Below are 25,593 nucleotides of genomic sequence, written 5' to 3'. Positions count from 1 at the left end.
AATGAGTCACTCACCTGGGTTGGTGATCTTGCCAAATGAGTTCTTCAGTGCTTTCATGCTGCTGAGCTACTGGTATTTAAAGTGAAGCTTCAGAGGGGCCCAGTAAGGCAGGGAATGTATTCCATTCCTGTTCAGCATTTTTACAGCAATCTAGCTTTGCATCATCATACTGGATATGTTAATATTTTCTTTCCCTTTTCTTTTCTAGACCATTGGGTGAGACTGAAATGTGTATAACTACGTTCCTAGCAGATACTTTGGCTTTGTGCAAGAAGCCTCAAGTATATGATCTGATATTATTTTGTTCCACCTCCTTCATTATTTTTTTTCCTGTAAGGACAAAGTGCATATTTCAGTTACAAAAAAAAAAAAAAAAAAAAAAAAAAAAGATAAAGAAAAATATATTTGAAATCAACTCAAGTCAATTCTGATCCAGTGTGACTCTGAAGAGAATTGTGCCTGTAGCCTCACTGGAGATCTCAGCTGCTGTTGTGCTTTTTATCACTGTTGTGACAAAATTGGTTGTCCTCTTCAAAGGCGATGCCGGGCTGCTCTTGTGATGGTGTCTCCATGCGTCTTGGTCTCGGTAGGTGGTGCAGCCTTTCTCCAGTGGCATCCATAGGTTCCTCTGGGTGGTCCAGCACAGCCTTTTCTCACCATCCCTCTCTCCTGTAACTCCTGTCATCTCATCACTCCTGGCTCTGCCCTTCTGGAACAGCTCCCCCCTTTCCCACCTCGCCCCGTTGTGCCTCTCCAGAAATTACCCTGGTGTCAGACACGATGTGCTCGTCACACCAATGGGAGCCCTGCCCTGTGCAGAGGAGAGGCTGAGCCCGGTGTGCTGGGGGGTTTGCTGGGGGCAGGATTTCAGCTCCAGCATCAGGGAGCACAGCAGGGGGATCTGCCACGGCTCAGCTGTGGTACAGCAGCTCTGCAGGGTCAGTTCTGCAGGTCTCCAAGGAAGAGGCTGTTTCATCTGGTACTGAGCTCTAAGTGTGGAACATCACAGCTGGGAGGGGAGAGGTTTAGAAAATGAACTTGTTTTCACATTTATAAGTCTATATATATATATGTATAGATATTTATAGACATACACACAGATGTATAAATATATATGCGTGTTTCTCCTATATATACACTCAAATGCTCACACTAGCCAGTCATATTGCTGATGGAGAGAAGGATGTCATGTCCATTTTTGGAGGTGTTTAAATTCAACTGACAAAAAGTGTCAAATCATTAGGCCATGTGAAAAGCACAGACTTGTGTTTTTTCAGGCAGAAGGTAATACTCCTGGAAATAGATTTTCTTTAAAAACTGGCCTTAATATTTCAAGAAGCTTTGCTGACTGAATTTTCAGCAAAGGAGACCAGCCCAGTGTATTTGGAAAGAAATAATGTTTTGTTGTTCCTTACAGAATGTAAATGCTGAAAAACTCACACAGTCTCCTTCCTGCAGTGTTCTTCTGCTAAATTAACATCATGCCAATCACATTGGGTTTATTCCATCAGCACTTGCAAAGTTAATAAAGTATCCCCATGACAATTGTTTCACCAATTAAACTGTCTCTGCGTATTTTAGTGTAGCTTGTAGTTGGCATAAGGTAAACAAAAGATGGCAAACAATCCTTGACTGAAAGTCGAGTTATGACTCATAGAGTTACAGCAGCGAAAAACTGAAAAATCACAAAACCTCCTGTGCATGAATATTTTACTTCTTTCCCCTTCAGCTCACCTAAAAAATAAGCTTCCACAGCAGCAAAAACAGAAAATCAGCAACTACCCCTATCCATACCTGAAGGGCAGGCTCTGAATCCTTGAAGCTGAAATATAAAAAATCCAAAAAACGGCAAGTTGTCTTGCAGGAGCTTGGCACCAGGAGCTAGAATATGTTGTGTCTGAAGACCTAGGAGTATTTTAGGACAGCGCTGCCTATTGAAATGGAAATGCGATTTTCAGGCTGCTTGAGCAGACAGAGTGCATCATAGTCAGAGGCTGAAGTAGGCTAATGAAGTGCCCTGTCTTTGAAGTCAGATTGCGTAATACAAACCCCAGAGAGACGCTTAGAAGATTTCTTTTTTGCCTTGCATTGATCAAGACTAAAATACTTCTGCTATTAGCTTCAGAAAGGTTTAATGGAATTGGTGGTGGGACTACAGAAATTCCAATGACATGCTATGCAAACAAAAGCTTCGTTAATGAATACTCAAAAGATTAACCTGAACTGCCTACATGCATTATTAGTGCTTTTAACCCCCTGCCTTCCCCTGGTGGTCATGGATAATGCAGAGTAGTTTAAGGTGAGATGGGGGAGGGCAACCCAAAACTCACTAATGGCAATTAGGCTATGTGATAGTTGGGAAAAGGAGGCACTGCAATTCTCAAAACATGCCATTAATCTCTGACCTGATGGGCAGGGTGAGATGCTCAAGATCATTGGAGTTGGAAAACTTCCAGCAGAGCGCATTGGTGGAGTGCGGGATGCGGTCAAATTTGGAGAAAGAAGAGTGACGAGGCACACGACAAAAGCCTTCTTTCCCTCCCCCGGTACATCCTCAGAGCCAAAGAACTGAGACCATTTATTGAACTAGGTTCCCTTTTCATCCTTTTATTTTTCTTATGGCTGTGAGTGAGTCTGAGATTGATTTATCAGTGCTGTTAATCTGCTCTCAAAAGGCTGTCAGCCTCACTCCCAGAAGCCAAGCTCTTCCATTAAAAACCTGACCTCTTTAAACGTCCTTAAGATACCGTAATGATTGAATGTCAGCAGGGGAGAGGCAGCAGTGACAGCTCTGAAATGTTTATTGTCCCAGGCCGGACTAGGAGGGGAGCATGCTGCTGCAGCCTGGAGCACTGAGCCTGGCATGGGATCAGGGGCTGAGAAATGACGCTGCCAAGCTGGGAAGATCAGAACACTCCTGTGGTTTAAAGGGTTAATGCTCTGAAGTCCCTGCTGACCCCATGCTGCTCAAAACAGGGAGAGGTGTCAGGGGTTTGCATGTTGATAGCAATAGATCACAGATTACAGTGGCTTAAATGCCACTTAAAACATTTTTGGTGGCTTAGGAATTATTTCACAAGTCATATTTGTATGAAAGCAGATGCTTTCCATAGAGAGACTTAAATTTCCGTTCTACTGTCACACCACACAGTAGCTGTCAGCAAAGAATTAATTGAGGAAAAATATTTAAAATTATGTTGCTTCCTTAAAAAGAAAGGAAGGTAAAGAGATGTTCCTGATACCTCTTCAGGCTGCTGGTACATGTGTCCATGGCCAAGCACAGGCACTGCAGCAGGGGGAGCACAAAGGCTGGCACAGACCTGAAAAATCTCTGGTCTAATAATGGGAATCTTAGCTGTCTTGAACATACTTTCAATGTACTGTTCAGTGCCAATTTTTTCATCCTTAAGAGATGTAGCAGAGTGCAACTATTTTTAAATCTAAGTTTCTCTCCCCCTTCAATTTTGCTTTGTGCCATCAGTGGCTTGAGGAATTAAAACATAATTCTTCACAAGACAAAATAAATCACTTGTACAGAGTGGGCCTGGCTTTGCTCCGGAATAAGATGTTAGCACCTTTTGTCTCCTGAAACTATTCCCAGATGGATGAACTTCCTCATCCAACTAAGTCATTTTGGTTCTTTCCCATTTGTTTTTTAAATAGAAGCTGCAACAGCAGCATGGACCAGTGACCAAAAAAAGCCCCTGAGGAAAACAATAGGTTCTCACTCTTTTTAGCTGCATCTTGTAGAGTGATGGTCTTTCTGCTTTTTTTATAGAGCAACCCAGAGGATCCTGACTGCAAAGATGTTTTCTCCAAGCATCTGTCTCTTAAACTGGTGTCCTTCTCTCTCACTGATCTTGCTTTTCATGAGTGCCAGGTTATTACAGTAAACATTTCATTAAGAGTAGTCTAAAGGCCAGCTTTTGTCAAAACCCAGCTGGCTGGTTGATCTTTTTGTCTAAGAAAATAGAGAGGGTTCATAACTGAGCTTTTTACAGAACCAATATGTCAACTTTTCTATATTAGACCACAATATTGACACTATCTTCTGTCTAGAGCTGATAAATGTTATTGCATTCCTTTCCAATATGTAATGTTATTAAAAATAGTTTAGTCACAAGAGCTCCTTATCAAAGACCCTTGTTTCCCTAGAAACAGTGACCAGCATTAACCTTTCTAAAAGTAGCCCCTGCAAAAGACAAAGTCTTTGATTGTCCCTGTTACAAATTTAATCTAGGGAAAATGTGTTGCAATGTCTGTTTCATATTAAGAGAAAGCAAATAAACTCCAGAAAGGCAGGATTAATGTGCAGCATCCATTCACATCAGGCTAGCAAAGAAAATAAATTGATTGTGTTTGAACCAGTTATCTGTGTCCCTTTCTAAGCAGCACAAGCATTGAAATTGCTTTAGAATTAGCTATGGAAAAAGTTGTTTGCAATCCCAAAAAAGAAAAGAGAGGCGTGGGAGCAAGATTGTAGTGTTCATGCAGGACTGATGAAAGCTGAATATTTGAAGAACAGAGAAGATGTAAGTGATAACAGCGTATTTGTAAGAAGATGGCTTCTTCTAAGCAATGTAGGTGGTAAATGAGAATATTGTGTTTGGAAGTAAAGCTCCTGGCTATGTAAGAGAGGAGCAAGAGGGAGAGAGTGTCAGCATTTTGTATCCTCATGGCTTGAAATAATCATATTCTCAGTCACCTCAGCAGATTAACAATGTCCATAAAGCTTGGTGATGCTTGTGATTTACCTTGTTTCCAATTATGTGATCAGAAGCATCTGCTTGAGTTTACACAACCACTCACTCTTCACCTCAGCAGCCAAAATCACCACCTCTCTATTCTTTTTTTGCCAGATATAAAGCAAAAAGATGGTGATTGAGGTCTGACACACATCTGTGCTGCAGGGCACCAAACACCTCTAAAGCAGCAGGCTAGGTGGCAGTTCTGGTGTGAGTGTGACAGCCAGTCAAGGTCTAGAATGTGACACAAGCTGCTTGTGTTCAGCTGGAGAGCAAGTTCCTTTCACAGACGAATCCAGCCAGACCAGGGATGGAAAGCTCCATCCCTAGCTCTTATCCCTGTCTCTGCTCCCAGCAGAGCACTCTTTTCTCCAGTCTGTCTGGAGGTGAGCCTGTCTCTAGCACAGCAGTAGTGATTCTCTATCTCTTGGTTGCATTCCCCAAATGCTAAAAATACCAAGTTACCAAAGTGCTCAAATCCTCAGAGCTGCCACATCAGTCTCCTGTCTTTGAGCCTATCACTTCCAGAAATTCCTGTTTCTTACAAACCAACTTTTTCTGTACAACCTGTCCCTGTCCAGTCATCAGCATAACAGCTTTAAAAATAGCAGACTCACTATGCAGACATTTTCCTTCTTGCCTGGTCACAAACCAAGCCACTTGTTCCTGTGGGTATCTAGGAATTCAATGAAGTTGTGGATAAGCTCCCTCCTTGCTTCCTTGGAATTGAGTTTTGTAGAGCACAAATATATTGTCTTCCCTTGTGGCCAACAAGCATTATTCACAGTATTTATTTTCCTTTCTGCTTTTATATTCAGCTTATGCTAGAACCAAAGGAAACCTATATATCTACCTGTGCTGGTAAAAGCAAATCAGTCTGGCAGTGTCAGTTGTTTTGTTATTTATGGGTTGCAATGAAATGAGACCTGAGTTAATCGTGGTGCTTGTTTCACAGGAAAAATGAGTTTACAATAAAAAGGCCAGACATTGCCTAAATTGGGACTCATAAATTAGTTTCCTGAAGCAAAGGGCTCACTAAAATTGCTTACTTTGTTCTTTATCTGTGATTCACTTTCTGGGCAGACTCAATACATTCTTAGATTTCTTTCCTGTCTTGACTTGTTCATAAACTGGGGAACACCTGTGTATTCCAAACCTGAGCCTGTAGTCTTGGTTTTAAAATTCCTGGGGCCCAAAAAGGGGTTTTAAAGCCCTTGGCTGGGATGCGAGAGCCCACTTCCTATCCCTGTTGCTTGAAGGGAATTTGGCTCACATAACCAAATTCCCTTAATAATAACTTATTCCTGGTGCAAAAAGCTTTGATTTTCATATTCCAGAGGAGTCATGTCTGAATAGTCTTAATTTACACACACACACACCCACACCCACACACCTACGAACCCACGGTAATTAAGTTCTGAAGCACTTGGAAAAGCAATTCTTGCCCTAGTGAAAACACAGAAGCAGGAAAGGCTTCTTCCATGAAGTCATGGAGCAAGAATGAAAGCATGGCGAGGCGTGGTGAGACCAAGAGTGCCATTCCTCACTGACATTCCTGCCCCCTTTGTCGGGGCACAGCCACACGTGTCCCCTCCCTGGGCATTCATTGTCTCCTCAGCTGGGATCCAGCAGACAAATATAGGCATGGGGGAAAACTGCAGATGCCTTTAAACAGTTATCAGCAGTGACCTTGAGATAGGGGCATATAAAGCCTGGACCAGGCAGAGCCGTGACACTTTCTGTGTGCTCTCCAGGGTGAGTACCAACCTCTCTCACTTTTAAGTGTGGGTGCCGTGCTCTAATACTGTACTGTGGGTTTGATATGATTAAGGTTTTCATGTGGCTTAAAGTTTTAGCAGTAGGATCAGTAAATATCTAGCCTGTGATTGTCACTGTAGGATGCTGATCGAATGGTAGAGTAGCAAATACATATTTTTTCTCTAACATCAGTGCATTCATTTATCCAGCCAGAATAACCACTTAGGAAGTGTCAGGTCCCCTGTAATTATGCATCTGAGTGAAATGATTAGCCAGTGCCTGCAAGTCATCTTTTTGCCTTCTCTATCATCTGCGAGAGATGATGGTTTATTTGCAATTTGCAATTTTAAGCAGCTTGCTGGTCCGAGGCATTCTTTAATCCAGCCTGAGTTACAGCCCTTGGAGCATTACTGGGCTCCCTTTCCTGGCCAGGCAGTGCCACCGCAGTGGCAAAGACAAAGTCCCTTTTTTCCAAGCCTGGATGCACCATCAAATTGTTGGTCCTGGGCATGCCACTTCACTCTATGTAACAGTATAGGCTTTCCACAGGGAGCAGGCATTTTCAAGGATCTCTTACAGCTGATATACAAGGGCTGGCTCTTTCTGTTGTTGGCTACAACAGGTTGAAAGGGAACACCTTTAGCTTTAGCCTTCTCTTTCCCAACTATTCTGCATAATCTTGCATCCATAACAAAACAAAATTTTCCACTTCTTGTATTTGCTGATGGAATTGCCTCAATGAATTCTCTGCACCCCAGGGTGTGCACAGCCTGGGCTCCAGCCTCTGCTGTAACTCCAAACACCTGGGCTGCTGAAGGAAAAGGATTCTCTCCCAGCTGCCAGAATGCTGCTTTACACCATAACACACTCGCTGTAGGGTCCACCCTGAACATGAGGGGGGAAAAAGGAAGAGATAAGGAGGTGATAGCTGAGGAACTGTCCCTAGGAGGTCTGCAAATGGAGCCAGGTTGCACAAAAGTGATTCAGAGCACTTTAGTGTATTCTAGGACTTGTGGGGACCTGCCTTGGGTCCTAGAGATTAACACTGGAGGGCCCCTCTGGCATTTGCACATTTAATGTGAAATTACACTTATGTGCTCTAATGATGTTCTGTTTAAATGTCTGAACTGATGTGATTTCATTGCTCCACTAGAGATGAGACACACTTAGGGAGAGAGAGTCTCTGCCATTAAGTTGGGTCTCCAGCTGGGAATTTTAGCCAGTTCAGATGGTGTTAAATAACTGATGATTCTTGTGCTTATGTATGTGATTAATCTTTGAAAAGATTAAGGTTTAACAAATTACTTAAAAATCTAGAAAAAAATAGGCTAGTTCTGAGAAAGAAAATTTTTGCTCTACAGCAACAAGGCAGAAGGTATCAAGCTTTTACTGCAGCATTGGGAGAGGGCTGGATGTAATGCTTTGGCAACTCTGCTGTCTAGGGCTTTATGTTCCCTTGGAGGAACATGTTGAAAAAAAATCTGCCTTGGTTGACAAGGAGTTTTTATCTCTACCAGAATTTTGTTAGAAATAAATTGAATTAAATTTTGAAAGACTACAGTGTCTGTCTTGATAGGGGTCTTGAAAATTTATCCAGCTGGCCTGGATATTGCACAGTAAATAAAATAAGGGAAGAAATAAACCTGAGGGTCACTTATGCAGCTTTAAGTAGTAGTCAAATGGCGTCCTGACTTTAAAAACCCAAACAAACAAAAATCCCTGAAATGCTAAAATTGTGTGTGTACACCTTGTAGCAGTGCAACTTCTTTTAGACAAGGGCTGGGAAACACGCTGAGTAATTTATGTGTGTGTAAGTATTTATGTCTAAGTCTGTAAAAAAATCTCAAAAAATAAACAAAAAAAGAAACCCATCATATCTGTGTGATGATTTTAGAGAGTACAAAAATTAATTACTTGGCTGTACAAACGCAGCAAATTAGTCTCACTGAGACCCATGTCCCCTGCCCTCTCTTTCATGAAAAAAGACTCCTAAACACTGTGCCCTTGTCATTTGAGATAACAAGGGTAGGTATTAAGCTGGACTGATAAGCTCAAAGCAATCTGAAAACATATGAAGCCCTTGCACCAATTCTTCAGATGCACTTGCCCTAAGCCATGCCCTACTGCAGGGAGATGCCCAGCCTGGTGAATTCAGAGGGAGCAGCACCAGCACAGGACCTCCCAGAGCCCTGTTAGTCCTGTTCTTATTGCCATGCTAATTCCTGAACCGGAGAATTGCAGGGAGCAGAGCTGTTTCCAGCTGCAGTGCTGACTTTCTGCAGTCAGAGCGTGGGCATGCATCCCTGCAGCTTGGCAGCAGTGAAGTCTTGCTCCTTGTTTCCCAGAAAACACTGCCTGAGATGGTGCTTTGATCGGCAGAGGGCACAGCCCCAGGGAGACCTGCGGGAGAGTGTACCTTTGCTCCAGGCCATTTTGAAAGGGGCCAGAGGAGGCCCTGCTAAGTGGTTTTTAAAATCACAGCTTCAAGTGGTCCCTCCTGCTCTTAAGCACCATATGTGCCACAAAGAAGAGACAAAATCTTCCTGTGAAGATAACTGCTACCAGTGTTGAGGTTTAGAAGCCTTCAAGACCTGTCTGACTTTCAATAAATGGAGGCAAGGAAGGGTTTCACTAAAAGTGCAGTCTAGTCCCAAATCTGTGTTAGGCATTTGTGTTTAACATTAATCATCCCTTTGATCAGCCACCTGCCATGTTATGCTGAGCTTTTTATATTGCCTGACATTGTTCACAGAAGAGATGATTGTTTTGTTTGTTCACGGAATAGATGATTGTTTTGTTTTTTCCCCCTCTTTCTTTGGTAGACTGGGTACCTTTCTTTTTCCTCTGTGAGCTTGTGCCACCTTGACCCCTTGCCAAGATGATGGTCGATATGTCAGAGTTTGGGGAGGCTGCTCCCTACCTCCGAAAGAGTGAGAAGGAGCTGATGAAGGCTCAGACCGTGGCCTTCGATGGTGAGTTGCTGATTCACACCCTTTGTGCTGCCAGGGGCTAGTTCACAGGGGTAAGGGTTACGTATGAATGGAGTCAAAGAAATGCAGAGCAAAGCAGGATGCAAAGCCTCCGTTGTCACTGCTGTGCTGCTCATGTTGGTTCAACCAAATTTGGGTTCCTTTATTCTGCAAAGCTATTAAAAACTCCCAGACAGTAAAAATTAAAAACAATCTATGACAAGTAAGTGTTTATCTGGATTTAGAAGCAAGGTGTATTGGTACTGCTCTGCTAAAAGGGGAATAACCTCTCTGTCAGGTTTAGAGAAAAACAACAGACATTGATGTTTCTGTGGCCTGACTAGATGTCTTATTTGCTTTGCAGCTTGTATAATAATGTGATGTTAGCTTTTAGTTCCCCATAATTTATTTTTCATTGAACAAGTTTCTATGAGCCCTGAGGTTCAGTAGTAAGTGTGAATTCATCAACTGCCTCCTTTCACTATTCACAACAGTTGCTGTAACTTAAGACCTAAAATCTTGTGCAGCTGCTCTGAACTCTGAAAAGGCACATACATTACTAAATGTGAGTTATTAATATTGCTGTTTTTCAACACAATACTCAGAAGAATGAGAAGGAATAAGGTTAAATCTGATAGATGGCAGTTGAATAATGTGGGTTGGATTCCTTGAACAGTTTGAAATTCTCTGTGTGACTTTTTAGCAAATGCCTTAATTTGGGCTTGAATCTCAGTTCCTCCATCTGCACACTAGTGATAATGATTATGGATTTTACATGGAGGCTGAGGCTTAGCCAGCATTTGTGAAATATTTTGACACCTTGTGCTAGAAGGATCTAGAGGAAGCTGAGCAGTAGTTTCAAAGGAGGACAAAATTTGGGAGCCCTATGCCTTCTGCCTCATCACACAGCTTCCCAGCACTGCCAATCTGCTGCAATGCCAGAGGTTTTGTGTCGCTTCTGCAGAAAAAGTAATCCAGCAATCTCACTTAGCTAGACATGGTGTTGCTGTTTGATGCCAGGCTGTGAACCCTCAGTCTTCTTAATTTCACAGGGAAGAAGAAATGTTGGGTTCCTGATGAAAAGAAAGCTTACGTTGAAGCTGAAATTACAGAAACCAGTGAAGGCAAAGTGACCGTGCAGACAACGGATGGAAGGGTACAAAACTGGTTTTGTCTGCGACTAAAAGGGCCAGAACTGCAAGCTACAGAATTGTTCTTGTTTCAGTTCAGTTGCTTGTTTCATGAGATGGGCTGTGAATGGGAAGGCTCAGTAGCTGATGCCAGGGTAGGATAACACATGAAAATCCACCAAGGGAAAACCAGCAATGCAGTCATGGGTGGGTGAGCATCAGCCGCCGCCCAGCCGCGGGAGGGCTGTGACAGGAGGTTTGCAACCAGCCAGTTCTGGTTTGGTGCCCAGAGCTAAAAACCCAGGCTCTAGCCAAATTTCATGGATTACTTTGCAGCCATAGCATCCTGCTTCTTACTTTTATCATCTCAGTCTTCCCCTATTCTTCTGATACCTGTGGAAACACACAGTATTGCACACATAGGCAGAGATTGACCTGAAGAACTTCCCTCTGCTGAGGGAAAAATCTGTTTTCTTCCATAAGGTGTATGAAGCAACAGATAATCCCAGTGTCTTCCAGTGTTGCTGTATTTGTTTGTCTTTGCAGACCATGACTATAAAAGAAGATGACGTGCAGACCATGAACCCTCCCAAATTCGACATGATTGAGGACATGTCTATGCTGACCCACCTGAACGAGGCGTCTGTGCTGTACAACCTGAGGAAACGCTACAGCAACTGGATGATCTATGTAAGGGCCAGTGCAGGGGTGGATTTAGCAACCTGCATTTCAAGTGCTGACATCGTGTGTGAATATGTGTTCATGTTCATTTTACAACTCTGATAAGTCACAAAAGTGAGGGTCAACCGAGTACAAACACAAAACTGAATCAGTAAGATGGTGCCTGGCTCCTTAGTTTTGCTTGCTTGCCTAGGAAAGGGGTCGTGGGGAACATTTTTTTTAAGTCAAGGTGGTGGGGAGACCAGTTTATTTTATTTTTCAGTTTATTTTTCATCTTCTAATATTAATCTATGTCAACGCCAGCCATGGGGATTTCTTTTGCTCCCAGTTAGCTGCATTCAATTGTGTTTTAAATCAGCCAAAGGAATCCATTGATTTTTCCAGCCAACCCTAGGTCGGTATTTTGGTATTCATCAGAAGAGTAAATCCAACATTACCCATTTAAATTCTCCTTGTCAAACATTTTCTGTGTTTCTCTAATAACCTCTGTATGAACATGTAGGGCCCAAAGCATAGCTTTGTTTGCAGATCAGTATAGGCAGAAAATTAAACTGGCATCATGCCTTAATCTGTTTACTGGTAGGGGTGGATTATTTTTCTTTCTAGAAAACAGGACAGGGATTCATGCCAAGGCCCTTCAGGAGCATGTCCTAATGCTATTTTTAGGGGAAGGGACCTGGATTTCACCTGAAACTTTTAGAACTTAACTGAACTCAATAATCTATGTGCATATAGTTATTGTGCCCATATGATAACTGGGTTTCTTTGAAGATATTGCTCCAAGCTGGGCTAAGTAATTGAAAAGTTACCAGCTGACACCAATTGCCTGGAGTTACAACTCAAAGCTGATTCTTCCTTGGAGTGACCAGGCCCCAGAGAACTGAGGTATATCATCCAAAGAGCAACTATAAAGAGATTTTTACCAACCTGGCATCTCCAAAAGCTGAAAAAGGTTCCACAGCTTTGGGGCACAACACTATCATGTGGTTTTTCTCTTTGAACACCCACCAGAAATCTTCTAGAGGTTCTTGCATACAATTAATAATGGGAGGCTGTTTCTCCTCCAAAAAATGAAGTTCAAACAGGGAAGCTGTGACTTTCCATTGCAATGTCTGTTTTCAAGAGGAAACAACTCCCATGGAGCAGCAAGGGACAAAATCATACACAAGTCTATTTGCTACTCTTTTGCTTTACTGAAGGTGATGTTTTCATTTCAGATTGACACCTCAAAATCCCTTTTCCCGTTTTGAAAACTGTTTAATACCTGTGGGTTTGGTATGAATTGCAATTAGGAAGTCACTTAGCAGATCAGTAACTTCTGAAATTTAGGTAGTCTGAAATTCAATTCAGAATTCAAGCCTAAATCAGCAGCTGGCAATGCCACATCCTGCTTGGTTAACCAAGACTTTTTGCCTTATCACTTGAATTAATTTTTTCACTCTGGCTTTGTGTTACTCTCTAGACATACTCTGGTTTATTCTGTGTGACCATAAACCCCTACAAGTGGTTGCCTGTCTACAAATCGGAGGTGGTTGCTGCGTACAAAGGCAAGCGGCGCTCGGAGGCTCCTCCCCACATCTTCTCCATCGCTGACAACGCGTACCACGACATGCTGCGGAGTAAGTGCCACTGCCTGCCTCCGCTAGCCTGCTCCTGTCAGTCAGGCTGCTGTGATTGTGCTGCAGGGAAGGGGGTGAGAGCTTCTGCAGCATGGAACAAACACGAAAATAGTCCACAAGCAACAGGGGCTTGGCAGTCTGTGATGATTTTATATACATGTGTGTATCCGTACATTTATTTCATTTCTAAACTGCCCTGCCTGTTCCTGTGGCACTCCTGGTAACCATCTGTCAGGTGCACAAATTTAGCTGTCTGAGCTGAGTAAATCCAGAAATGGGGCCAGGTCCCAGAGGTCTGTTAGTGCTTTTCCAAGCTCAAAACCAGCCCTCCAGCCAGTTTGCGCTGCGTGTCACCATGCCGGTGAGATGTGTGCGTTCACAGGCCAGTGAAGGCCAGCCCTGTGGCTGTCACTCTGGCCCTGTCACACCGCTGCCGTGAAGGCCAGCCCTGTGGCTGTCACACTGGCCCTGTCACACCGCTGCCGTGAAGGCCAGCCCTGTGGCTGTCACACTGGCCCTGTCACACCGCTGCCGTGAAGGCCAGCCCTGTGGCTGTCACACTGGCCCTGTCACACTGCTGCTGTGACCCTGACCTGTGCGAGTGTCGTGGTGGCTGCCATGGCTCCGGGCACTGATCCCGTGGACCAAACTCCAGATTTCCCTGGGAAATTTCCTCGCCCTCATCCTGGCGTTACTGGGGGAAAAGGAGTTTATCAGCAGAGGGCAGCAGCGATGTGCTCACACCAGGGCCTGCAAGGCAGCTGGATAAATCCAAATGAGACTTGACCAGAACACATAGTGCTGACACTTACTTTTAAAAAAATGAAAAAGCGCCTTTTTGTGAGGGGTCAAAAAGCACCGGGCAGAGGGAATGTGTGTCTGGCTGCAGAGATGCTCTTTTATCAGATAAGGCTCCTCAATATGTAGCCTGCCATGACGACTGGAATTATAAAAAGAAAAGAGGAATTTAGGCATAATGACTTGGGAAGCTGCCATGATTTAGTGTTTTCTGAACGTGATTAATAATATATTAGGGTTGCAGAGTGTTCTAATAAATGCTTGTTTCTGATCAGGCAATTAGGCGTGGACAATAGACTGCTTAGTTCCAGTAGCATGGCCAGCTGAAGAGGAATACACATGCATTTTAAGGAACAGCCTGTGAAAAAAAGAGAGCAAAATTACTTTGGTTGATCTAGTATTGCAGGAGCAGAAAGGTCAAACATGAGCGACATGAGCAAAGACGCACTCAGGAGTAAGAGAATAAATGTTTTCAGAACAGGAAATTACTTTCTTTATTATAGTTTCCCGGACACAGATGAATGTGTACAACTGACAGGTATTTAATACCAATTTGAGCAAAACACAAGAGAAGGATTCAGGGCAGGGCTGGAACCCACACTTCTGCAAATCATTCTAGCCAGTTTTTATCTTTCTGTCTTTGCTTCATGTGATTCTCTCCTGTCCTTGCATGACTGATTCTGGTACCCATTTGCAATTATAATAAGTGATTTGTACACCCTACTCAGTGTCTCTTTCTTTTTTCTTTTTTTCCTCTTCACAGATCGGGAGAATCAGTCTATGCTGATCACGTAAGTTCTTTTTTGACTGATTTGAGACTTTGTTGTTGTGAAAAACTTTGAAGAGAAAAACCCTGATAAAATACAAGTTGACTCTTAAAATCTCAGCTAAATCGCCTGGAACCAAGTAACTGTCAGTTTGGCCATCTGATGGTTAACTTGACCTCCTTGAGAAAGGAGTAGCTAAAGGTTTGATGGAGTCTGGTCCACTTCTGATCCCCATCTGGTGAACATTCTGTGTAGGCATGAAAACAACTCAGCAGGCAATTAAAACTGCTCCTTGCAGGATTAGCCTTTCTGTGGCTGTCATCTTTGGATGCAGAGGACTCCTTCTGTTCAGTGTGGTTACTCCTGCCGAAAGTTATGCTTCAGAGTGTTGTGTAGATACATCTAATGAGGGAGAGACGATCAAGGCACAGAAGAGCAGTTGTGATGTTTACTGGCAAGCATGAAAGGATGGAGACTTGGGTGTCTCTACAAAGTTACAAGTGTTCTTGGGTGATGCTGGCAAATAACAGCAGCTTTCCTCTGCTTTTTCTAGCTCATTAACTGTAGATATGTGTGCCCCAGCGAGTTAGTCGGGATGTTTGTAATTAAACTTCATGTCCCTAAAAGAAGCTCGGTGTAGGGTGGGTTTGCACAGGACTTCTGAGCTCAGCTGTATGAAGAACGAGTTACTGCTCTCATAGGACTGCACCTCTTCATTCAGTCAGTTTGAGGTATTTCCACAGAAATGGCTGAGCAACAGGCTGCAGGCACCAGAGTCAGAGAGTCTGAGAACAGCCTTGACAGGAGGAGCTGGCTGGACAGGGTTGAAAGGATGAGTTGCAGCTGTTTGAGCAATGGTTTTGTTTTCTTCCTTTTCCTCTAGCGGAGAATCCGGCGCTGGCAAGACTGTCAACACAAAACGAGTCATCCAGTACTTTGCCACAGTGGCAGCCCTGGGTGAAACTGGTAAAAAGAATGTAAGTCTGCTGCTGGCTGCCTCATTTCAGACTCCCAAGGTTCCCCTCTTTCTTGTGTCTGACTAACCTCACGACACTGCAGTTCTGAGAGCATGCTGTTCTGAAAGGAGAAAGGCACACATGAACTTACCACGCTCCAGATGGAGCAGAAACACCACCCCTGGTTCTGGACAGATGCTTGTTGATGCCACTTTTGGGGTTTTTTTCCTCAGGAGTTTCAGTTTTTGTGTGTGCTAAATATCCTTCTGATTGTGTTAAAACTGGTCAAAAGATGGAGAGGCTGTAAAGAATAAGATTTTTTTCAAATGGAAAATAGTCTTCAAAAAGACTAGGATTATAACTTCTCATCAAAACATCTGTTTCATTGAAAGCCTTTTTGTCCACAAAAAAAGGATTGCTTTGACAAAAGATATTTTTTCAATCAGCTTTTCTGTATTTCTGTTTGGATAAGTGCTTTTCTGCTTATAAGTGCTCTCTAAGGTTACAATGAATACTGTATTCATGCTACTTTTTATCTTGTGTTGCCATGAGCTTATTTGCTATGAGCTTCATTGCAAATAAGGGTTCAGTGCTCTTTTGTGGTGAATTAACTGATTCCTGTGAACTGTATTTATAAGGCCAAAATTTCAGCCACAATTCAAGTCTGTGCGCAGAACTCACGTCATCAAACTCTAATATCCATTCTCCTGAGGCCTGCAAGGCTTTCTTAAGACACGGTTGAGTTGTCCAGAGCCAGCTTCCTGCATGCAATGAGGCTGGTGCTCATTGTGGTGTCTAAAACCTGCTGTGCTCATGCAACAATGGTGCTCCCATCCCAAGCTTACTGTTTGGAAATCTACCTGGTTTTGCTCCAGGGATGTCCTATGATAGACCAAAACATCAACTAAATGAACAGAGAAAAGAGACTGCTGCTAGGTAGCAAGAATAAAAGAGCATAAATGCAGACAGACAAGTTCTAGGCAATAAGATTGTGCCCCGCTTGAACTTTTAGATAATTTTGGGGTAAAAAAGGGTGATGAAAATGCAACCTGACCTGATAAACTACATGAAACATCTTCCAGCTGCAATATCTGGTTTTGCACCATTGTGATGTATGGCGAGTGCAAAGTAATAGCCACACATGCTTTTTGAAGGCTTCAAAAAGCACTGCTGGTGTGTTGGTGCCCACGAGACAGCTAACCTTGCTAATTGTTAAATTTTATATTGTTCTCTGTGTTAGTATTCACATTCTCTCTCTTTTTTCTCTCCATTTTGTTCCTATTTTGTCAACAGCCAGCTACGAAAACTGGGGTAAGTCATCAGCTTTGCTGTTTAATTTTTGCCTTGCAGAATTGGTGTTGGGCTCTGTCAGATGTGCCATGAGCCTCAGCATTTCCCTTTCTGTGGCTCCTGGGTGAATAGGGAATGATCCCAGGAGCCTTGTCAGGAAAAGTCATCCACTTCCCAAACTGAACTCTGTGCGAGCAACAGTTAAAGCTTTTCTCATCTCCAAGAATCCCAAATGTTACAGCTCTGAGTGCTTTTAAATCAAATGCATTCTAGTGCTTGTCACTGTGTTCAGTATCCCTCTCCTACACACATTCCTCATTCCTCGGATATCCCCACATGCTCTGAAGTACACTAGGTGATTTCTTTCACATGCAGATGGCACAAGAGATAAATCTGCAAAGCCAAACAGTAGGGAGCAGCAGAATTTTTGAGGCCTTTTAAAGCACTCGTAATTGACTGATGGTCTCGCTGTTCTGCCATTCCCACTGTGTCACCCCTGGGGTGAAGCTAAACAAATCACTTTGCTACATAGGCTCAGCTCTGTAAGTGAATGCATGGCTGAGCTAGAGCTGACAGCTGAGTCTGTGGCCTGTAGGTTTCTCAATAGTATTTCAACCTTAATTTCTAGGGAACCTTGGAGGATCAAATCATTCAAGCAAACCCAGCCCTAGAAGCTTTTGGAAATGCCAAAACCCTGAGAAATGACAATTCCTCACGTTTCGTAAGTCTGCAGCATCATCCAGTGATGTCTTATTCAACAGTGGCCAGTTAATAATACCTATGTCATAATCCCTTCATAGATTGCATTTTTCCCATTAAAATTATTGGATTTCCAGAGTGGAAAAATAACATAGTAGGATCTAACAAAAACCTGAAGAGAAATAAATATCAAGCTAAAATAATTGTTTAAACTGTTTACATTGTCTAAAATGAACAGAAGAAAAGCAAAACCCAGTTTTAGGAAGCACTTTGAACAGCAGTGGTAGATCTTCCTCAGAACTGCCTCCGCATTTTTTTCCTACCTCTTTTTCCACTAGGCTGTCTTTCCCCCTTCCTATACTTCCTGTAGTAGCTGTACTTTGCCTCTAAGTGTCAGAAACACAGTACAGCCCCTGCTCCCTCCCACATCCTCCCCTGTGCCGACCCGCCCTGCAGCAGTGCTCCTACCCTTGAGCCATTAGGTTTCCCTTTTTGGCTCAGTAAGCTGTCCCTGCTTGTCCCTCCGTGCTGCCATCACCTTGGGGCTCTCCTCCTCTCCATTAGGCTGGCAGGAAAGCAATCCTCTTGGGAGCTCTGCCTCTGCCACATTTGGTTGACATTGTCTGAGAGGTCCGAAAGGAATGGCATAAGGATGACAAGCCTGAGTTTGGAGCCCATGCTTCCCTAACAAATCCTGTTTAAAATTAAATTGGAAGGGGTGGAGAGGACCAGGGGTTGTAAGCATCTGTAGAGCTACACAGTTGTATAAGGAGCTTGTCAGCTGGAAGGGAAATGAATTATTTTTGTGTGTTGAATATGAGAAACTAAATGAAAACTACTAATTTTTTATGAATTGGGAGAAATGGATATGTAAATTTAATGGGCAAAGCTGTGTAAAATCACAGCACTCTTCTGACATAAGTAAGTGCATGTAAGTTGGGACTGCAAATGAGGAGAAGTCAAAAAAGGAGCCTGTGTGTCTTAAGCCCAGGCTTAATGCTCTGAGTCCTGCATTACAGTAAACCTGCATCATGCAACTGGAAGCTGTGTGCTTTGCCATATCTTAGCCTGGCAGAAAAGTACACTGTTATCCTTTCTCCACAAGCAGATTACATAGCTCTATGTACAGATTTAGGCTTGGAAGACAGTAATTTTATTGTTTGATATTTTTCACTGAAAATATGCCTGTGCAAAGCCAAGGAGTTTGCATAAATTGATTCTTTGGGCCAAATGATTGCCTTCAAACTGCATTCTTTGTTTCCCTCTGTGTATACTATATGCACTAATTAGAATATTCTTCTGTGTGAATTAGGGTAAATTTATCCGAATCCATTTTGGAACTACAGGCAAGCTGTCATCTGCTGATATTGAGATTTGTAAGCAGCAAACTCTCTCCTTTTAAAAAATACAATTGCTCATCTGAAAGCTGCAAGACCCTTTCTCACTGAATTTTCCTTTGTGTGACTAGATTTATTGGAGAAATCTCGAGTGATTTTCCAGCAACCTGGTGAAAGAGACTATCACATCTTCTACCAGATCCTGTCAGGAAAGAAACCAGAGTTACTAGGTAAGCATTATGTGGATCCACATCTTTTAAGAGCCCAAAACTGAAGAGACAGTGGATAAGGGATTAGGAGGCAAACCCATGTGCAGAAAGGCCCTTATGCTTCTACTTGATGAATCTGAACTTCCACTGTCAAATACAATCTTTTAGAGATTTAGAGACGTTGTTCCAGTGGCAGCAGCAGAGACCATTTTTCTTTTATTACAGATTAATCTAATGGGAATAAGACTCAGGCAGAACTTTTAAAACATAGCACTATAAAGGGAAAAAGTGTCACACTGAATTTGTGTAATCCAAGGTCTCAAAACATCTGGAAAATGCTATGCCCCCAAAGCATTTGTGGTGATAAAACTTTAATTATCCAGATTTCCACGTATGAGAAGATTTGCTTATAGGTCCACAAAGAAAAGCTAGTTTCCTCTTTCTGTCCCAAGTGACAAAACTGACATTCCAGCATGTTGTGCAGCAGGAGAGAATGTTCAAAGCTGCCTGCTGCTGATTATGTGGTGATTACCCCTTTCAAGCTTCTCCTGGCTCAGCGTGGTCCCACAGACCCGCTGGAGAAGGGCAGAGAGGGGCCGAGATGCTTTGGATAAAACCTTCACTGGTTATTTAAGTGACGTTGTTTGCTGACTTCAATTTGTGCTCTGAAGGAACACATTCTGTAAAATATGTTGGAGGGTCACTTCATTGCACTTCTACACTCCCACTAAGCCATAGCAATCATAATCTCTTTTGAAGTCTTACTATCCTAACAGTGCGTGGTCAAATCCCTAATACTCTAAGCTTTACGTGGCCTAATTAATGGCAATTATGGGAAAGATTTCAAGGAAGCTTTGCACTGAGATTCCTGTGAGAATCCCTGTGCTGGGAAAACGCTCTCTATCTCATAAACTCTCTGTGTGCTCCATAACAGCACACACCTTTCTGGCCAGCAGGAACATGTCTGCAGACTCTTGAAGAGGCTGAAACCAACAGGGGCGTGTGTTTTGTAGACAAGAAATGTATGTGCTTGTATATAAACACATCCATATCTAAATATGGATAAGTATCAATGTCAACTATGGATGAACATAAAGTCATTTATATCAGAGTGACTACATAGCAAAGTAAGACAAGCTTATAGAGAATAAGATTTCATATAAACGGATATTGATAGCCATTTATTTATGATATATGATAGCCACATATTTAGATTTGTAGAGATGTGTGCCTGCATAAAAAAGATTGAAATCTAGACCAGACCTTGGTTTGGGGAATGTGGGTGAAACTTTCAGTTGATTTAAGGAAGCAGAATTCTGCCTGTACTTTTAGAAGCAGCTAGCTTTGTGGACAACTCTGCATTTTTGTATTTTGATACCATGGAGCAAGACATATTCTGTCTTTTGTTTATCAAAAGCCAAATGTCTTCTGCAAAGGGTGCTGGAAGTCACTCTTCTCTGGGACTGTTGTAAAAAAGGAGAGCCATGCCCATACTCCCTGTCTTGGATCATACTAAAATCTTTTTCTCCCCTCTATTTAGATGGGATTTTTTACCCCTAAAAACATGTAGGCAAAGAGTAGGTCTATACAGGAAATTATGGACTCAATATGCTGCAATACATGCTTAATAGATGTGTATGCACAGTAGATGCTAATATGCAGTATTTCCATATCCTTTTTATTCACTTTCTCTACATCTTCAGACTAACATAGTAGAATAGGAGAGTTTCTGGTTTCTGCCCTGCAATTATTAAAATAAAAACAACAAAACAACGCAGTAGTGCAGAGACAAATGTAGGTTACATTTGATTTTTCCATCTCCATTTCTGAGGGTAACCTGAATGGATGGCAGTTTTGACCTTGGCAGTTCTTTTACAGACATGCTCCTGATCTCTACCAACCCATATGACTACCACTTCTGCTCACAAGGAGTGGTTACAGTGGACAACTTGGACGATGGAGAAGAACTGTTGGCAACAGATGTAAGTCTGTATGGATATGACTTTGGGTTTCCTAGATCAGGGGAGGAAGACTACTGGGAGGAGCCTGACTTCTGTCCCTGAAACTGCTGGACTAAAGCAAAAGCAGGATTGGGTCTTAACTACATTCAGACTGTGAAGCACAAGGTCTGGTAAACTGTTACACTTTTGAATCTGGCCTTGCTCCACGTAATGTCCACCTTTTATAATTTTTTTATATATAAAATGCTAGATGAGGAGAGCTCACCCCTGGGTCCCCTGCCACTGCTGGGTCTTCAGGGCGTTCCAGTGGCTGCTTTGGGTGATAACACCCCTTGGCAGGATAGTAATATCTGCCCTGCAGATTGTAGGGCTGCAACCTCCACTGCTTTTGAGCAGAAAAGTGACAACATGCCTGTGTTTTCTTTTCCCAGCAAGCCATGGACATCCTGGGATTTGTGCCTGATGAGAAGGCTGGTTCCTACAAGCTCACAGGGGCCATCATGCACTTTGGGAATATGAAATTCAAGCAAAGACCCCGAGAGGAGCAGGCAGAGGCTGATGGCACTGAAAGTAAGAATAACACCTAAAATTGCTCCTCAGCTTCAAAAGTCTGGCATGTACCAGGCACTGTGCTGAGGAAGCAGCTGCCTGTTTGCTTTGTTCTTGCACACTCTGATCAGCCAAGAGTGCTGTACTTGTAAAGGCTTATTCAGTGGTGGATAACCTTACTCAGCAGGAGATGAACACAGCCAGACTAACAGGATCAAATGCCATGTTTGAGACCATTTGCACAAAATGGTTGTGAAATTCTGCTGCCTTAACTTTCTCTTTCATGATTACAGGTCCTGCTTCTTTATTTTGTCTTACACCTGAAACTGTCTATAACCTGTGTGGAGATATGTTCTTTTCCCTAAACCTGAAGAGCTTCTTAATTGAGATTCTGGCAACAATTGGGGTGTAAAGTAGTCAGATGATCTTCCATAAGGGAGAGTACAGGCATACCTAACACAAATCAGGCCTTTATCTAATTTGTCTTTTGAAGTGAATGTACTTAACATGTTTTTTTAGCTGGGCATGTTTCCATGTAGAAGTTTCAAGCCAATTGAAACCTTATATCTCCTGACCAGGTGCTGACAAAGCTGCCTACCTGATGGGAATCAACTCCTCTGATTTGATTAAGGGTTTGTTGCACCCTAGAGTGAAAGTTGGCAATGAGTATGTGACCAAAGGTCAAAGTGTTGAACAGGTAAGGAGACACTTTCATGATATTTGTATACATGTCCTGCAAGCCTAGAGGATTTGCCTGTAACATCTCAGAGAGACAGACAGCTGCTAGAAATATTAACATGAGCCTCTAGTACCTTTTCTCATTTTATATGCCCAAACTTGGGGAAATACATGGTGAAATTGAGGGAAACCAGGGAAGAGACTGACAAAGGAATACTGTCCAGCACAACTTTTGATAGAATTGTTTGTCTGATGTGTTAGCAGCACTCCAGGAAACCAGGTGCAGTAATACCACATGGGGATTGATAGCTAATTCTGGATGAGGATAGTTACCTAGAAGATTTGAGCCGTGGATTATTTATTCACTCACTCATCGCTCATTCATTATTCATGTAATTTTTAATCTCTGTGTGACCTCAATCAGCTAAAGGCAATATCCACTTAAAGTTATCTCCTAATTTAAGGGAAAAGGAGTCCTTGGGTTGCTATGCTGCAGTTGTAGCAATATTATAGAAGATGCTGCAGTGTTTTGGTTACAATAAAAGTTGCTGTTTGAAGACTGCCTGTGGTACAGGTTTAGAAAGTAGAAAACCACTACAGAGAGGTGTATCCTGATGATGCAGACGTGCACAGGCTAAAGAAGATACTTTGGACAGAATTTTCCTATTGCCTGTTCATGCCATAGCATCCCTCAAAAATTAGAGGCAAATGTCAATCAACATGGGCATAAACCTCTACTCTTCTCTGGCAGTAGCTCTGGACATCATAGCTGGCTTCTGGCCTGTGAGTTTCTGCTACCTTACTTCCACAGAACTATAATGGATTAAAACATTTGGAACTTGCTGTCCAGTTGTTTCCCAAGATGTACTTCACAAGCACTTTATCATACGTGTTGGTAGACATCCATGTATTTAGCAGTGATTTGAATGAAATTCAGCAGAGATAATAAGAGAAACTGTGTTGTATTAACGATACTTTGGTGATTATACAAAGCATTGGGAAATTTCATTTAAACTGTACATAGACATTGAAATAGTCTACTGCACCAAAATCTTTGTGTTCCCTAATGAATTTTATTTCACACTGCAGTGCTCTAAAATGTGTATTTTAGGTTCTGTATGCTGTTGGGGCCTTATCTAAGGCAGTGTACGATCGAATGTTCAAATGGCTGGTGGTCCGTATCAACAAGACCTTGGACACTAAGCTGCCAAGACAGTTCTTCATTGGAGTCCTGGATATTGCTGGGTTTGAAATCTTTGATGTGAGTATTAATATGTGAGGACTGGTTGGAAGGACATAAAAATGTCAAGAGATAGCTCTTGGTTGGGTGTTTCTCTTTCCAAATGAACAGAAGGCAAAGTGCTGAGAAAGCCATAAGGCAAATAATGTGTATGGTTTTACATGTTTGGGGTTTTTTTTTCATTAATAGATATAAAAACCACTTGGCTGGACATGCCAATAGCTCCTGGGAGCAACATCTCATATGCTTTGGGCTGTAAACAGTTTCCTTCTTGCTGTTCCACCAAGTTAACAGCAATGAAAATTCTTATTTTTTTCTCTTTCTGCAGTTTAACAGCTTTGAGCAGCTGTGCATCAATTACACTAATGAGAAACTGCAACAGTTTTTCAATCATCACATGTTTGTCCTGGAGCAAGAAGAATATAAGAAGGAAGGCATTGAGTGGGTATTCATTGACTTTGGCATGGACCTGCAGGCCTGCATCGATCTAATCGAGAAGGTACGTACATGCCAAGGACTATTCACTGAATACACTGATGGGTGTGTCTTCATGGCCCAGTGAACAGAGCAGGATAAACAGCATGACAAGTTTCTTGCCTTTCTACCTGCAATACAGAATCAAAGGAAAATCAATATTTGTGTTCATTCAGCTTTACCTTTGGAATTCTGCCTTATCGACCCAACAGCCAACAAGCTGTAACTGGTAATTTCTATGGCTGTATCATCTTCCCTGGTTTGCACTTTTCTCTTTCTCTGTCCCTGCTGTTCCTCAGTTTAGTCTGTACCACATGTGCTTAACATCAAACTCGTCACCTTTTCAGGGCAAATGCAATTTTTCAGTCTTGTGCCCCATGCATCTCCTGTGAGACTCCTCTTTCTCACAGGAGATGTACATGCTGATGTGCAAAGTCCTTTGTGCTCTTTCTACCCTGAAAAAGAAAGAAACCTCTCACCACTTCCTCAGCATGGGATATGCCTTTCCTTTTCCCTTTTTTGGGGAGTAAAATGTGGTCCTGGTAGCGACAGCTGTCCTCTGCTGTATAACCTGTCTTTGTATCTCTTTCTACCATGTTTTACGGCACAGTATCTAACCCTGCTGATCTGTGAGGAAACATGAAATTTTGCATCTTGCATTAGCAGGAAGATGCTAATGCAAGAAATGCTAATGCAGGAAATTTGTAGCAGCAGAAGTAGAAAGTCTGATTATTCAGTGGTCTTCTATTTGATCACTTTCTTGTCCAAGGGCAGGATATGTGTGCATGATCCTAATCCCTCAAAACCAATCTGCCCAGTGCTAGGAGGTTTGTTCATCTCTTCCTGAGATGTGAATGATAAAATGCTAGTTTGTCCAGCTGCCCTGAAAGATAAATCAAACTCTTTCTCTCATAAAGCCTCCTAAGGCAGAAGTGACATACTGAACAGTCAAAGGTGACATACTGAATAGTCAATGGGGTGGTTACTGTTTTTACACAATAGTCAAAAACTTCCTCCTCAGGTTAAGAAGAAATTTTGCAGGCTTAACATTTCATCAGATAAAACTTACAGGTTTCATAGCTACTGAAAGCAGAAAGCCTAAACGTTTCCCAACAAAGATGCTCTTAAATCCACAGCCACTGGGAATCCTGTCTATCCTTGAAGAGGAGTGCATGTTCCCAAAAGCCACAGATATGACATTCAAATCCAAACTCTACGACAACCATCTTGGCAAGTCACCCAATTTACAGAAGCCCAGGCCTGATAAGAAAAGGAAATATGAAGCCCACTTTGAACTCCTTCATTATGCTGGTGCAGTAAGTCCTCTGCTGGCAGGCAGACTTTGTATCAGAAGTCTTTCAGGTGGGGTTTGCCTGTAGCACACAACAAGGGAGGGTGGGAAGGATGAAGAGGGGAAGAAAATAAAGGTGAAGAGTAAAAACAAATATCTACTCACTCTGCACAAGTGTTGCAGCAGAGTAAGATGCCACCACACTCCAGGACATCTGCTCCTTAGATGTACCAATAGAATGAAATAAACTGAGGATGGCTAATAGTACTTTTCCTGGAAGTATGCCTTGCTTTGCCTTTATAACTTTTCCTCCAATCTGAGTAAGTCTAGTGATTAAACAGCAGCAGCATCTAACTTTTCACCTTGGTTTCTGGAAAAATTAACTAATTTCTGCTTTAACTCAAGGGACAATTAAAAAAAAAAAAGATATCATTTTTTACTC

General features: G+C 42.4%; 1 protein-coding gene across 1 annotated transcript in view; it reads left to right on the top strand.

Annotated features, from left to right (window-relative positions):
• Window positions 1-6,482: 6,482 nt before the first annotated feature.
• Window positions 6,483-25,593, top strand: part of MYH15 (myosin heavy chain 15) — a 45,538-nt gene continuing 26,427 nt past the window's right edge. Inside the window, exons 1-17 of the mRNA XM_058825030.1 lie at window positions 6,483-6,500; window positions 9,326-9,475; window positions 10,525-10,628; window positions 11,149-11,292; window positions 12,746-12,902; window positions 14,464-14,491; window positions 15,351-15,444; window positions 16,717-16,734; window positions 17,342-17,434; window positions 18,725-18,788; window positions 18,881-18,979; window positions 20,837-20,940; window positions 21,351-21,489; window positions 22,047-22,165; window positions 23,258-23,407; window positions 23,715-23,885; window positions 24,997-25,176. Of these exons, the coding sequence (XP_058681013.1) occupies window positions 9,382-9,475; window positions 10,525-10,628; window positions 11,149-11,292; window positions 12,746-12,902; window positions 14,464-14,491; window positions 15,351-15,444; window positions 16,717-16,734; window positions 17,342-17,434; window positions 18,725-18,788; window positions 18,881-18,979; window positions 20,837-20,940; window positions 21,351-21,489; window positions 22,047-22,165; window positions 23,258-23,407; window positions 23,715-23,885; window positions 24,997-25,176 (1,758 nt within the window). The 5' untranslated portion in view covers window positions 6,483-6,500; window positions 9,326-9,381. The remainder of the gene's footprint in view (window positions 6,501-9,325; window positions 9,476-10,524; window positions 10,629-11,148; window positions 11,293-12,745; window positions 12,903-14,463; window positions 14,492-15,350; window positions 15,445-16,716; window positions 16,735-17,341; window positions 17,435-18,724; window positions 18,789-18,880; window positions 18,980-20,836; window positions 20,941-21,350; window positions 21,490-22,046; window positions 22,166-23,257; window positions 23,408-23,714; window positions 23,886-24,996; window positions 25,177-25,593) is intronic.

The sequence above is a fragment of the Ammospiza caudacuta genome, chromosome 2 (assembly GCF_027887145.1).
Source record: "Ammospiza caudacuta isolate bAmmCau1 chromosome 2, bAmmCau1.pri, whole genome shotgun sequence".
NCBI classification, from domain to species: domain Eukaryota; kingdom Metazoa; phylum Chordata; class Aves; order Passeriformes; family Passerellidae; genus Ammospiza; species Ammospiza caudacuta.
The sequence above is the reverse complement of the archived record's forward strand: the minus strand, read 5'-3'. Positions and strand labels throughout refer to the sequence as shown.